The sequence below is a fragment of the Pseudorasbora parva genome, chromosome 6 (genome assembly GCF_024679245.1).
Source record: "Pseudorasbora parva isolate DD20220531a chromosome 6, ASM2467924v1, whole genome shotgun sequence".
Lineage (NCBI taxonomy): Eukaryota > Metazoa > Chordata > Actinopteri > Cypriniformes > Gobionidae > Pseudorasbora > Pseudorasbora parva.
Window position 1 is genome coordinate 25314814 of NC_090177.1, and position 16199 is coordinate 25331012.

At 37.2% G+C, this 16199-nt stretch overlaps 1 protein-coding gene across 1 annotated transcript in view; it reads right to left on the bottom strand.

Moving 5' to 3' along the window:
* Positions 1–16199, bottom strand: part of flnb (filamin B, beta (actin binding protein 278)) — a 126361-nt gene that overhangs the window by 11829 nt on the left and 98333 nt on the right. Inside the window, exons 28-44 of the mRNA XM_067447455.1 lie at positions 5956–5963; positions 5327–5439; positions 4679–5261; positions 4482–4593; positions 4234–4394; positions 3210–3314; positions 3034–3142; positions 2737–2930; positions 2521–2644; positions 2138–2301; positions 1921–2044; positions 1556–1740; positions 1334–1457; positions 1074–1243; positions 864–990; positions 632–768; positions 436–559 (exon numbers count right to left, since the gene is read on the bottom strand). Coding sequence (XP_067303556.1) covers positions 436–559; positions 632–768; positions 864–990; positions 1074–1243; positions 1334–1457; positions 1556–1740; positions 1921–2044; positions 2138–2301; positions 2521–2644; positions 2737–2930; positions 3034–3142; positions 3210–3314; positions 4234–4394; positions 4482–4593; positions 4679–5261; positions 5327–5439; positions 5956–5963 — 2664 coding nt within the window. The remainder of the gene's footprint in view (positions 1–435; positions 560–631; positions 769–863; positions 991–1073; positions 1244–1333; positions 1458–1555; positions 1741–1920; positions 2045–2137; positions 2302–2520; positions 2645–2736; positions 2931–3033; positions 3143–3209; positions 3315–4233; positions 4395–4481; positions 4594–4678; positions 5262–5326; positions 5440–5955; positions 5964–16199) is intronic.

Below are 16199 nucleotides of genomic sequence, written 5' to 3' on the forward strand. Positions count from 1 at the left end.
ATTATGTTATGTGTATATCTTTTATGTGTATATTTTAATTTTGTAAAGCACTTTGTGACCTTTTGTCTGTGAAAAGTGCTATAGAAATAAAGCTTACTTACTTACTTACTCTTGCTCCTGTTTCTTCTTTTGGCGTTTTGAAGCAGCACTTACAACCCGGTTATGATCCACAAGTGCGAAATGTTTAAAACTTGCAATGCATCCCCTGGTCTTAAGATTTTGTTCAGGAGTGTATATATATATATATATATATATATATATATATATATATATATATATATATATATATATATATATATATATATATATATATATATATATATATATATATATATATATATATATATATATATATATATATATATATATATATATATATATATATATATATATATATATATATATATATATATATATATATATGTAAAATCTTACTTGCAGTATGAATCATCATCAGCATATTTGACCATCAAGGAATGAAGACCTTCTATGGAAGGAGAATATTTCACAGAGTAAGTCCCATCTGGGTTTTCGTTGACCTCTGTCAATTCAGCCTTTCCTGTAGGTATGAAGGTTTGTCAGTTACAGCCATAGAAATCTGAAACGTCCTTCAAGAGAAGCTGGTCCTCACCATCAGGGGTGATCATCAGCGCACACTCAGGTGGCTTCCCAGATTTACTACAGTTGATTTTGAATGACTGAGGAATTTGAGCACAAATCTTAGGTTCTGTATTTTCAATAGTCATGTCTGCCTGGAACTCAGAGAGCCTATTAAACAAATCAAATATCAAATGTTTCTGGTAGTTCTCTAGAAGTAATAAATGAGAGTAAAACCTAAAACAGACTCAAATACACTTTCAAACCTTCTAAAAGTCTCTTCACTGGTGTGTTTGTCCATCACGGAATGAGAGGCCTCCATATTTGGTGTGCAAGTCATCTTGCAAGTTCTGTCCCTGTTGCCCAACACATCTGTGGAGAGTTTGATTGAGCCTACATGTAAACACCCATGATTGATTCTCCTAGCAAACACAGTCATGCAGATGTCAGCAATATATCAAAAACATGGTTCTGACCATAAGCTTTCACTACTGTGGCAGTCTCTGGTGATACACTGTAGCCGTTAGCAGATGTTTGAGGAGGTTTAGCATTGACACTTCCCTTCTGACTCGAAGGTTCCTCTTTATTTAAGACATCTTCATCTTTTCTACCAGAGTGAGAAGGTATGGCATGAAATCTGAGAAGACTGAAAGATAGGATTATATGAGAACCTGAGGACATGGACTGCATGTACTGGGTGGCTTCACACTAGAATCTCATTCATCTGTTGCTTTACCTTCTAAAGGAATCATCATTGGTACATTTGACCATAATCGAGTGAGATCCTTCAACAGAAGGGGAGTATGCCACTAAATACGTTCCATCTCCTTTGTCTTTTGCACTTAACATTGTGATTTTGCCTGCAAAGAGCAACAGTTAGTCAAATTCTGTTTCGAATTCTATTAAAATAACATGAAACACCCAACGAAACAAACATCCTTTTCCATTACAATCTCACCATCAGGCGTAACAACAGCTACAGTCTCTGGCGGCTCTCCGGAGCTACTGCCATCAATTGTGAAGGTCTGAGGAGTGTTTACACACACTTGTGGCTCAAAATCTAATCCAAAAACTGGAGTCCCATTCCTCAAGCCTGGCTTATATTTAGAATCAGGCATAGGCAGCACTCGAAACTTGAAAGGACTGTAAATCAACAATAACATGCATCAAAACATTGCGTTTCATTGTAATCCTCCAACCAATAAAATTGCCTAATAAAGGCAAATTTTTTCATGTCAATTGAAGGTGGATGAGTTCCATCTCTATATGACATGACCTATGCATTTAATCAATATTTTGTAGCCATGAATGCAATGCTCATACCTGCAAAAGGAAGCATCTTCAGTATATTTGACCATCAAAGAATGAAGCCCTTCCATTGAAGGGGTGTAGTTCACAGTGTATGTCCAATCGCCATTATCTCTGACCTCAAATACCTCAGTCAAGCCTATTTAATGATTAATCAGATGTGCAACATTAATGATTTGTATTGAAATATAATATTAGTAGTTGTGATCTAATATAATACACAGTGTAATACCATCTGGTGTCATTATGGCAACAAACTGTGGAACTTTTTTTGAAACAATGGAGTCGACAGTAAATGTTTGAGGATGCCAGGCACATGTTCCTGATGTCAGACCTGGACCGGCTACATTAACCTGAGCTGTATCATCTATCGGCAACACTTGAAACTTGAACTGTCTGCAAAAATAAATAAATATAATATATTTAAATTATAATCAAGATTATATTTTCAATTATAAAAAAAACAAAATTTAAATGTGATTTTTTTTAAATGGGGAGTCCTAAAACACAGATGCTTCTTGTGTAAAACAAATTACATCTGACTTGGTATGAACAAAAATGAAATTGAACACATCTGCCAAGTCCAAGCAAATAAATGTAACTTTTTTTTCTCACCTATTAAAAGTCTCCTCACTAGCGAATTTCACTGTTAATAAATGACAACCATCCATGGTGGGCGAATAGACAACGCTATAAGTGCCTTCTCCACTTTTTTTCATCTCCAGGAGCTCCATGGAACCTACAGTGCAAACATTCAAAGCATCTCAGAGATAGAGATTTTTTCCAATGATTGCCAATATATGTTTTAGAATCATTTTACTTTGTCCTCACCATCAGGTCTCACCACAGCAACAGTCTCAGGTGCTGCTCCATCTCTATTGCAGCCGAGTGTGAAAGTTTGGGAAGTTCTACCACAGATTCTTCCTTTAAAACCTGGAACAATGATCTCTGCCATATTCACACCCTGAGCTGAGGGAAGCTCTCCAGCACAATCACAGTTAGGCAGAGCTTGGAACTGGATAGGACTATGATTTAAAAAGTAGTAAAGAATAGTTAAAATCTGTTTTTAGGTATTCTGCTTCCAAGCCAAGGTAATTTACCTTACTTTGCATTAAAAGATTGTCTAACCTGCTGCTTCTATAAGGACTCTGAGGATTGATGAGAGACTCTCTGTCTTCCATTGATGGATTTGGACTCATCCCATCTCCATTGTATTTGATCTCTGTCATTTCAGTACCTATGCCAATTAAAATAATTTGAAGATGTGTCTTGGCATACAATTTTTAAAAAATAAATTAACCTACCATGAGGAGTAACAGTATTTGAAGATAAACAAATCCCTGACTGCAGACAGATCCCAGAATCTGCAGTATTTGAAGAATCCTCTACTGATGCAATAAAAGGACTTCCTGTTGAATACAGATGGCAGTTATGTAAAACATCATCATTATTGTAGTAAATATTTATTATTTTTCAGAGCTATGTCAGCAGCACAACTATCTTCATCATGAAATAACTAAAAGTGAACCAAAGTAAATAACTAAAGTCATACAATTATTTACAAACTATATAAAAGACATTTAACATTATTTACAAAAATGTCATCTGAATGTATTTTAGAATTTTTGTCTTGTATTAGTGTCAGCTAAACATATCTATGAATACAAAAGTATTTATGATGTAATGGCATATGGCTATACTCAAAGCAAAATCAATAGTATTAAAAAAAAACAACAACGCAATATTATGATTATTTTACAATACATTATTTTATATCATTACTATGATTCTCAATATCATTTCAATACATCATTTAAAATAATTTAACAATTTTATTTAAAGACAATATACAAAAACATATGTATAACAACAATAGTAGTAATAATAATAACAACAATTATATAGAATCTTTCAATTTAACGTACGGTAAACATTCTAAAATTATTATTAAAAGATAAACCCATTAAAAAAAATTCAACTTGCATTTTCTGATTAAAAATATTGTTAAATATTAACATATTATATTAGAATATGTTTTTCAATAAATAAGTCTTAAAGTGACCAATTCGACATCTCGTATTTAAAAACTGGTCATATACATTTTTAAAAATAACAACAATTAACTCCTTGATTTATTCCTGAATTCACCTCATATTGTTCTTCACCTTTCAATAAATAACCATGTGTAAAACTTAATTTTCACCTGAACGAAAACTTGATCATACCTATATCTGAATTTACAAAAACAAAAATCTTCTTATACTAGGATTTATTTCATATCATTGAGGTAGATAAAATAAATAATGTTCCTTGTAATTTAAAGCTTACCTTGAATGTTTTTCTCTCCACAAGAAATGGTGATCTTATATTCACCAGGCTCTGAAGGAGTATACTCCACATTATACATGCCTTCACCGTTGTCTTTGCATGTCACCTGACACTCAGACGCACCCTCCACTGTTATGCCAAGATCATCAACTGAAGATCTGCTGAGAAAGAAGAACATTATGGCTCAAATTTGGTTGTCAATCATTTTTTGTCCCTGAATGCATTTCTAAAAATACCTACTAGCTTACCTGGCAATTACACTAAACATATTAGGATGTCCAGTGAGGCCCTTTCGGAGACCAAAACCATTTGCAACAACTTGACTTGTGTCATTTTCCCTTTCACCAACCACAATGCCTCCTGAAAAAGCAGAATGGATAAGACAAACAAACAAAATCTCAACGCAAACTACTTGTCACGTGACAAAAAGTGGGATTTTTTTCACCTTGCCTGCTCACTTTTACATGGCTTTTATAGACCTTTGGATCCACAGTAACCTTAGCGGGGAAGTTAGGCACGAGCTTTCCTCCATATTTCAGAAGCAGCGTGTAAACACCTCCAGTTAGCGGCACATAAACAGCTGTGTAGGTGCCGTCTTCATTCTCCTTTACTTCAGTTTGGACAATGACTCCTGAGTCAGAGACAGCCTGCACAGATAAATCTCCAGGTCCTGCCATTGCACAGTCTATATTTACAATACAAGGTTCCCCGACTTTCCCCTGTAGCAGACCAGGGCCTGTTACCAAAACTTTAGATGGGTCGATTGGTTTCACTATGACAGCCTCGAATGGAGAGCCAGTTATGTGAGAGTTGTCAAAAAGGACATTTATTTTGTACATTCCATGCTCGGTGGGGAGGTAAAACACTGTACAAGAGCCATCCTGATTGTCCAGACATTTTAGTGCAACTTCACAGGGTCCTTCCACTCTTATGGCAAGTCGTCCACTGCCTGCGCTGCTTGTGTCAATGATAAACTCTGCCTGTTTTCCAACAACAGCTTCTTTCAGGCCTGGACCACAAGCCTGTACCTGAAGAAACAAACATATAACTGTAGTGTTCCTTCTCAATTCACAGAACTTGTACGACTCAATACCTTTGTGGCGTCGCCTGGGACGTTTGACGGGCTGATTACGTTCATAACAAGTTCTCCATGACCACCAGGCTGCACGCCGTCTGGAAAGTCTTCATCAAGATCCACCTCTTCATCTTCACACAATCAGATAACAAAAATCAAAAATATCTGAGACCTGACTAATCACCATTTTCACAATTCATTTTAAATAATATTTAATTTAACTGGAATAGTTCACCCCAAAACTAAAAAATGTATCAATATTTTTACTCACACATGTCATTCCAAACAGAAAATACACATGAATATCTAATGTTTCTACTTGATCACATGGGAACTGTTTCAAAACTATGTTTCCATGTGCAAAGTATGCGTTTCATGTGTTCCACCTGTGACCACGTGATATTTCTGTATATTGATATCAAATATGGCACTGATGCAGTTATGCATAACAAATGTCTTTGGTTGCTCCTAGTTGTATAAATGCAATTTTTAAACCCGACTGGTAAATGAGTAAACTGATCAATGTTTATATGTGAATAAAAGCCTACATTTCAAATTGTTCATCATATAAAGCGATCATGTCTTGTCAGAAAATTTGGACTTAACCGCTCAATTCATGTGGATTGTTTCATGATCTCTTTATGAACTTGCATATCTGTTTATGGAGAGCACAGAAATTCATCAAAAAGATAATGTGTTCTGAAGATGAACGAAAGTCTTACAGGTTTGGAATGAAATTAATACGAGTAAATGACAGTTAACATTTTAATATACCAATAATACTAATTTTAATTACATTTTTAAACATTAATAACAATTAAAATCCATTTATTTATTCCAGACCTGTATGGTGGTATATAAAATAAAATAAAATTAAAGCTGCGAGCAGCGATGACGGGCCCAAGCCGGTGGCACCGCCACCCCAGTGGCATCAGCTTAACTGTGCACAGCAGGCAATAGGCATTTAATATGGGAAAAAATAAATAAAGAGATTATGTCAAAGTCATTTAAATTCACCTCATTAACTGCAGCAACTGGTGCTGCTATGACCAGGAACCACAACACTCACATCTCTGAGATCAATTACATTTTATTCATTAATTTTATGTCAGATGATGTCAAATGTCAATTTCAAAATGAGTGCAGAATACTGTCCAAAAGCTGAAGTTATATTATCCTTACACTTTTCTTAAAAATAAATTTTCCAAATCAGAGACCGCAACAATGATTTTAATATCAGTGTCAGGTAAGAGTAATATGCGTGCATATAATTTATGGAAGTTTATTATAAACAGCCACTTTTATAAATTCATGTGAAATTATTATTTTTTATTCATTTGAATTCTATCAATAAATAATTAGTTTAAAGAGGTGTCATACGTGATCTTTGCAAACACAGCACATGACCTTCTTTAAAGCCCATGTTATAGAAAACAATTAAAAAGTATTAGGATATCACTTTCAATTATGTGCAAATGTATTTTTTTGCAGCTCAAAATTTTGTAAGTTCAGAAGACCAGTATTTAATTAAAGATATAATATATGTTTTAGTTTTTTACTTATTTTTCACAATAAAGTGATAGATATTTGTGATATCCTATGGTATGAAAGGGTTAAATTATTAAAAAAACAAGAGACAAGGTGACACACAGAGTGAGAGAGACCCCCTCCACACACACACACACACACACACACACACACACACACACACACACACACACACACACACACACAGAGTGATCCTGAGGAGGGGGGGGGGGTATCTAATTATATAAAACAATATTGTCAATGCCCTACAAATAAACTGGTTTTATACATTTATTTTTTTATTCAAACCCAGAATAATATGTTTAATCCTTTAATGCAGGCCAAAGCACAGCATTGAGAGGTAATTGTTTTAGACAGAAGAGTGGCTCTCACACACACACACACACACACACACACACACACACACACACACACACAGTAGAAATCAGTGACACGTGTCCCCATGAGTCTGTGTGCATTCAGGTTGAAGTCCCCACCAGGCTAGAAAAAATAACACACACACACACACACACACACACACACACACACACACAGACAGTAGTAATGCTGAAGTATGCTGCAGGCAACCCTTATCAGCTAAGCTCAGCCCATCCACCATCCCCCCCCTCCCAACACACAGACACACACACACACACACACACACACACACACACACACACACACACACACACACACACACACACACACACACACACACACACACACACACACTCATGTCTGGTTCACCATCTTTTTGGGGACTCAGCATAGATGTAATGGTTTTTATGCTGTACAAACCATATATTCTGTCCTACACTGCCCCTGGCCATCACAGGAAACTTTCTGCATTTTCACATTTTCAAAGTAACTCATTCTGTCTGATTTATAAGCTTTTGTACCCATTGGGACGTCCCCATGAGTCTGTGTGCATTGAGGTTTAAGTCCCCACCAGGTTAGAAAACCATTCACACACACACACAGAGGCAAGTTTTTTTGCTTGAAAACTTATACAATATTGCCCTCTACTGGTCATTTAAGGGAGAGCATAAGTTTTGAAAAAAAAAAAAAAACAAACAGTGTGATATAAAGAATAACCAGCAGGTGGGAGTATAGTCTTATTTATGAACCAGTTACTTGTGTCTTTCTTTTGTATTTTTTAAGCTTTTGCTACGGGAACACCGTTTGAGATATCCAATAACCGTTCGCATTTTAGCATCTTCTGTATATTTACTTCATGTTGTCCGAGTTTGGAGGAGATTGAATGAATCGCTTTTGAGGAGAGGGTAAAAACTCAGAGCTCGCTTTGCCACTTCTTATTATCTTCCAACCAAATTATCTGACTTCCTGTTGGTCAGAGCTAATGACTGTAAATGAGAAAGTTGTCCGGCTCGAAATGTACAATATATATACCGAGTTTGGGGACTGCAGATAAAACTAACCCCCCACTTTGGACAAAAGCCACACTTCCTGCTGCCAGTTGGTGGCGCTATAACTTTGACTCACAAAAGTCATATCCATGTGATCGGCCTCTTACAACGAACACACAGCTGAAGTTTCATCAAAATGAATTAATGTATGCAAAAGTTATAACACACTTCCTGTTTCCCTTTTCTCGCCATAAATTCGTCTCTTCGCCACAGCCAAACCGTTTGAGATATCAAAAAGCTGCTCGCAATTTAGCATCCTTAGTGTCTTGACTTCAGGCTGACCGAGATTGGTGCTGATCGGATGAATCGTCTAGGAGGAGTACCGCAAATTCCAGAGCATGCGTTTTCCGAACAACCCATTATAGCTCACTTCCTGTTGAGCGAAGCTTATGACTATGAGTGCGGAAGTTGTTTGGCCCGATGAGATCTATAAGTGTACCGAGTTTCATACATGTACGTGCAAGTGTGTTTAATATATAGACCCTGTTTTTCAAGGGGGCGCTGTTGAGCCCCTCTGCCACGCCCGGGGCAAAGGCCTCTGCCAGACCCTGTTGGCCGCGCATTCCGATGTGTGTAAAAAGTTTCAAGAGTTTTCGAGCACGTTAAGTGCCCCAAAAATGCCCAAAAGGCGAAAAGATAATAATAATAATTAAAGCTGCGAGCAGCGATGACGGGCCCAAGCCGGTGGCACCGCCACCCCGGTGGCATCAGCTTAACTGTGCACAGCAGGCCAATAGGCATTTAATATGGGAAAAAAATAAAAGGACTATGTCAAAGTCATTTGAATTCACCTCATTAACTGCAGCAACTGGTGCTGCTATGACCAGGAACCACAACAGTCACATCTATGAGATCAATTACATTTTATTCTTTAATTTTATGTTAGATGATGTCAAATGTCAATTTCAAAATGAGTGCAGAATACCGTCCAAAGGCTGAAGTTGTATTATCCTTACACTTCTCTTAAAAATAAATTAAGCCAAATCACAGAGACCGCAACAATGATTATAATATCAGTGTCAGGTAAGAGTAATATGCGTGCATATCATTTATAGAAGTTTATTATAAACAGCCACTTTTATAAGATCATGTGAAATTATTTTTTTAATCCATTTGAATTCTTTCAATAAATTATTAGTTTAAAGAGGTGTCATACGTGATCTTTGCAAACACAGCACATGACCTTCTTTAAAGCCCATGTTATAGAAAACAATTAAAAGTATTAGGATATAGTAGGTCACTTTCAATTATGTGCAAATGCATTTTTTGCAGCTCAAAATATTGTAAGTTCAGAAGACCAGTGTTATATATATATATATATATATATATATATATATATATATATATATATATATATATATATATATATATATATATATATATATATATATATAATACATTTTTTAAACTTATTTTTCACAATAAAGTGATAGAAATCGCTGATATAGCCTATGATATGAAAGGGTTAAATTATGAAAAAAAAACAAAAAACAAGGCGACACACACAGAGTGAGAGAGACCCCCTCCACACACACACACACACACACATAGAGTGATCCTGAGAGAGGGAGAGTGAGGGGGGAGGGGAATGACAGACACAAAATCTAAACAGTGAGCGAACATTGTTTTTATTTCACTGTCTGAAAACACTGTTTTTCAATAACAACAATAGTTTAATCTTCAAAACAGTGTTCCCTTGGACATATCCAACCTGGTTACTAAATAAGGCTACACTTCCACCTTCTGGTTATTCTATATGCCGGTAGCTCATTGGTTCTCATTTTTGTCCTTAAACAAAAGGCATTAATCTTCTCATTTTTTTAAGTTACACACACTACTTTTTTTTTTTAAGACAATTAAATGGGTTTTTTCTTTTGTTAGTAATGTTTTTTTATATTTATATTTTTTATTAATAATTATTTGTATTAACACAATTATTTAACTAATTATATAAAACAATATTGTCAATCCCCTACAAATAAACTGGTTTTATACATTCATTTTTTTTTTATTCAAACCCAGAATAAATTTTTTTATCCTTGAATGCAGGCCAGAGCACAGCATTGAGAGGTAATCTTTTTAGACAGAAGAGTGGCTCACACACACACACACACACACACACACACACACACACACACACACACACACACACACACACACACACACACACACACACACTGTAGAAATCAGTGACACGTGTCCCCATGAGTCTGTGTGCATTCAGGTTGAAGTCCCCACCAGGCTAGAAAAAAGAACACACACAAACGCGCGCACACACACACACACACACACACACACACACACACACACACACACACACACACACACAGTAGTAATGCTGAAGTATGCTGCAGGCAACTCTTATCAGTTAAGCCCATCCACCATCCACCATCCCCCATCCACAACACACACACACACACCCACCCACAAACACACACACATTCACACATACTCATGTCTGGTTCACTATCTTTCTGGGGACTCATAGATGTAATGGTTTTTATGCTGTACAAACCATATATTCTGTCATCCTACACTGCTCCTGCCCCTAAACCTACCCATCACACAAAACTTTCTTCAAAAGAACTCATTCTGTCTGATTTATAAGCTTTTGTACCCATTGGGAAGTCCCCATGAGTCTGTGTGCATTCAGGTTTAAGTCCCCACCAGGTTAGAAAACCATTCACACACCCAGAGAGGCAAGGTTTTTTGCTTGAAAACTTATACAATATTGCCCTCTACTGGTCATTTAAGGGAGAGCATAAGTGTTGAAAAAACTGAAAAAAAAAAAAACAGAAAAACAGCCAGTGTGATATATAGAATAACCAGCAGGTGGGAGTATAGCCTTATTTATGAACCAGGCACGTGTGTCCCTATTTTGTGTTTTTTAGGCTTTTGCTACGGGAAAACCGTTTGAGATATCCAATAACCGTTCGCATTTTAGCATCTTCTGTATATTTACTTCATGTTGTCCGAGTTTGTAGGAGATTGAATGAATCGCTTTTGAGGAGAAGGTAAAAACTCAGAGCTCGCTTTCCACTTTGTGTTATCTTCCAACCAAATTATCTGACTTCATGTTGGTCAGAGCTAATGACAGTAAATTAGAAAGTTGTCCGGCTCGAAAAGTACTATATATATACCGAGTTTGGTGAATGTAGATAAAACTAACCCTCCTCTTTGGACAAAAGTGACACTTCCTGCTGCCAGTTGGTGGCGCTATAACTTTGACTCACAAAAGTCATATCCATGTGATCGGCCTCTTACAACGAACACACATCTGAAGTTTCATCAAAATGAATTAATGTATGCAGAAGTTATTACACACTTCCTGTTTCCCTTTTCTCGCCATAAATTCGTCTCTTCGCCACGGCCAAACCGTTTGAGATATCAAAAAGTTGCTCGCAATTTAGCATCCTCAGTGTCTTGACTTCCTGCTGACCGAGTTTGATGCTGATCGGGTGAATCGTCTAGGAGGAGTATCGCAAATTCCACAGCATGCGTTTTCCGAACAACCCATAATAGCTCACTTCCTGTTGGGCTGACACATAACTTAGAGCACGAAAGTTGTTCGGCCCGATGAGCTCTATATGTGTACCGAGTTTCATATGTGTACGTGCAAGTGTGTTTGATTTATAGACCACGTTTTCAGAGCCCACTTTAGGGGGCGCTGTCGAGCCCCCCTGCCACGCCCGGGTCCCAGCCTCAGCCCGGCCCTGATGGCCGCGCATTCTGATGCGTGTGCAAAGTTTCAAGAGTTTTCGAGCATGGGAAGGGCCCCAAAAATGCCCAAATAGTCGCGTAAAAAAATAATAAATAATAATAATAACAAAAAATTAAAGCTGCGAGCAGCGATGACGGGCCCAAGCCGGGGGCACCGCCACCCCGGTGGCATCAGCTTAACTGTGCACAGCAGGCAATAGGCATTTAATATGGGAAAAAATAAATAATGGGACTATGTCAAAGTCATTTGAATTCACCTCATTAACTGCAGCAACTGGTGCTGCTATGACCAGGAACCACAACAGTCACATCTCTGAGATCAATTACATTTTATTCTTTAATTTTATGTCAGGTGATGTCAAATGTCAATTTCAAATGAGTGCAGAATACTGTCCAAATGCTGAAGTTGTATTATCCTTACACTTCTCTTAAAAATAAATTAAGCCAAATCACAGAGACCGCAACAATGATTTTAATATCAGTGTCAGGTAAGAGTAATATGCGTGCATAAAATTTATAGAAGTTTATTATAAACAGCCACTTTTATAAGATCATGTGAATTTTTTTTTTTTATCCATTTGAATTTTATCAATAAATAATTAGTTTAAAGAGGTGTCATACGTGATCTTTGCAAACACAGCACATGACCTTCTTTAAAGCCCATGTTATAGAAAACAATTAAAAGTATTAGGACATCACTTTCAATTATGTGCAAATGTATTTTTTGCAGCTCAATATATATATAATACATTTTTTAAAACTTATTTTTCACAATAAAGTGATAGATATTGCTGATAGCCTATGATATGAAATGGTTAAATTATGAAAAACAAGAAACAAGGCGACACACAGAGTGAGAGAGACCCCCTCCACACACACACACACACACACACACACACACACACACACACACACACACACACACACACACACACACACACACACATAGAGTGATCCTGAGAGAGGGAGAGTGAGGGGGAAGGGGAATGACAGACACAAAATCTAAACAGTGAGAGATCATTGTTTTTATTTCACTGTTTTGCAATAACAACAATAGTTTTATCTTCAAAACAGTGTTCCCTAGGAAATATCCAACCTGGTTACTAAATAAGGCTACACTCTCACCTTCTGGTTATTCTATATACCGGTAGCTCATTGGTTCTCATTTTTGTCCTTAAACAAAAGGCATTATTCTTCTCATTTTTAAGTTACACACACTACTTATTTTTTCCTTTTCTTTTTAAAGACAATTAAATGTGTTTTTTCTTTTGTTAGTAATGTTTTTTTTATATTTATATATTTTTATTAATAATTATTGGTATTAACACAATTATTTAACTAATTATATAAAACAATATTGTCAATGCCCTACAAATAAACTGGTTTTATACATGATTTTTTTTATTCAAACCCAGAATAATATGTTTAATCCTTTAATGCAGGCCAAAGCACAGCATTGAGAGGTAATCTTTTTAGACAGAAGAGTGGCTCTCTCTCTCTCACACACACACACACACACACACACACACACACACACACACACACACACACACACACACACACACACACACACACACACACACACACACACACATTCACTGTAGAAATCAGTGACACGTGTCCCCATGAGTCTGTGTGCATTCAGGTTGAAGTCCCCACCAGGCTAGAAAAAAGAACACACACACACACACACACACACACACACACACACACACACACACACACACACACACACACACACACACACACACACACACACTAGTAATGCTAAAGTATGCTGCAGGCAACTCTTATCAGTTCAGCCCATCCCCCCCCCCACCCCACCCCACACACACACACACACACACACACACACACACACACACACACACACACACACACACACACACACACACACACACTCACTCATGTCTGGTTCACTATCTGTTTGGGGACTCACCATAGACATAATGGTTTTTATGCTGTACAAACCATATTCTGTCCTCCTACACTGCTCCTACCCCAAAACCTACCCATCACACAAAACTTTCTGCATTTTTACATTTTCAAAAGAACTCCTTCTGTCTGATTTATAAGCTTTTGTACCCATTGGGAAGTCCCCATGAGTCTGTGTGCATTCAGGTTTTAGTCCCCACCAGGCTAGAAAACCATTCTCACACACACACAGAGGCAAGGTTTTTTGCTTGAAAACTTATACAATATTGCCCTCTACTGGTCATTTAAGTGAGAGCATAAGTGTTGAACAAAAAAAAAACAAAAAAAACTGTGTGCTATATAGAATAACCAGCAGGTGGGAGTATAGCCTTATTAATGAACCAGGCACTTGTGTGCTTATTTTATCTTTTTTAGGCTTTTGCTACGGGAACACCGTTTGAGATATCCAATAACCGTTCGCATTTTAGCATCTTCTGTATATTTACTTCATGTTGTCCGAGTTTGGAGGAGATTGAATGAATCGCTTTTGAGGAGAGGGTAAAAACTCAGAGCTCGCTTTCGACTTCTTGTTATCTTCCAACCAAATTATCTGACTTCCTGTCGGTCACAGCTAATGACTGTAAATTAGAAAGTTGTCCGGCTCGAAATGTACAATATATATACCGAGTTTGGTGAATGTAGATAAAACTAACCCCCCACTTTGGACAAAAGATGGCGCTACTGAGCCCCTCTACCACGCCCGTTTCTGAATCTTTGCTTGCATCTTCTGGACAGCATGTCTGATGTGTGTGTTGAGTTTCATGCAATTTCAAGCATGTGAAGAGTCTCAAAAACACCAAAAAAGATTATTAGACTTTGACACGTTGCCATGACAACAGTTTTTGTAGAATCAGGAATCCATTTATATGTCTATATCTGCCATGTTTTGACATAATACTGATGAAGTTTGAAGTAAATCGGGTGAAAATAAGATGGGGATTTAAAGCAATTTTGAAAGTGACACACTTCCTGCTGCCAGTTGGTGGCGCTATAACTTTGACTCACAAAAGTCATATCCATGTGATCGGCCTTTTACAACGAACACACAGCTGAAGTTTCATCAAAATGAATTAATGTATGCAAAAGTTATAACACACTTCCTGTTTGCCTTTTCTCGCCATAAATTCATCTCTTCGCCACGGCCAAACCGTTTGAGATATCAAAAAGTTGCTCGCAATTTAGCATCCTCAGTGTCTTGACTTCAGGCTGACCGAGTTTGGTGCTGATCGGGTCAATCGTCTAGGAGGAGTACCGCAAATTCCACAGCATGCGTTTTCCGAACAACCCATAATAGCTCACTTCCTGTTGGGCTGACGCATAACTTAGAGCACGAAAGTTGTTCGGCCCGATGAGCTCTATATGTGTACCGAGTTTCATATATGTACGTGAAAGTGTGTTTGATTTATAGACCCCGTTTTCAGACCCCACTTTAGGGGGCGCTGTCGAGCCTCCCTGCCACGCCCGGGTCCCAGCCTCAGCCCGGCCCTGATGGCCGCGCATTCTGATGCGTGTGCAAAGTTTCAAGAGTTTTCGAGCACGGGAAGGGCCCCAAAAATGCCCAAATAGTCGCGTAAAAAAATAATAAATAATTAAAGCTGCGAGCAGCGATGACGGGCCCAAGCCGGGGGCACCGCCACCCCGGTGGCATCAGCTTAACTGTGCACAGCAGACCAATAGGCAATTAATATGGGAAAAAATAAATAAAGGGACTATGTCAAAGTCATTTGAATTCACCTCATTAACTGCAGCAACTGGTGCTGCTATGACCAGGAACCACAACACTCACATCTCTGAGATCAATTACATTTTATTCATTAATTTTATGTCAGGTGATGTCAAATGTCAATTTCAAAATGAGTGCAGAATACTGTCCAAATGCTGAAGTTGTATTATCCTTACACTTCTCTTAAAAATAAGCCAAATCACAGAGACCGCAACAATGATTTTAATATCAGTGTCAGGTAAGAGTAATATGCGTGCATATAATTTATGGAAGTTTATTATAAACAGCCACTTTTATAAAATCATGTAAAATTAAAAAAAATTATCCATTTGAATTCTATCAATAAATAATTAGTTTAAAGAGGTGTCATACGTGATCTTAGCAAACACAGCACATGACCTTCTTTAAAGCCCATGTTATAGAAAACAATTAAAAGTATTAGGATATCACTTTCAATTATAAGCAAATGTATTTTTTGCAGCTCAAAATTTTGTAAGTTCAGAAGACCAGTATTTAATTA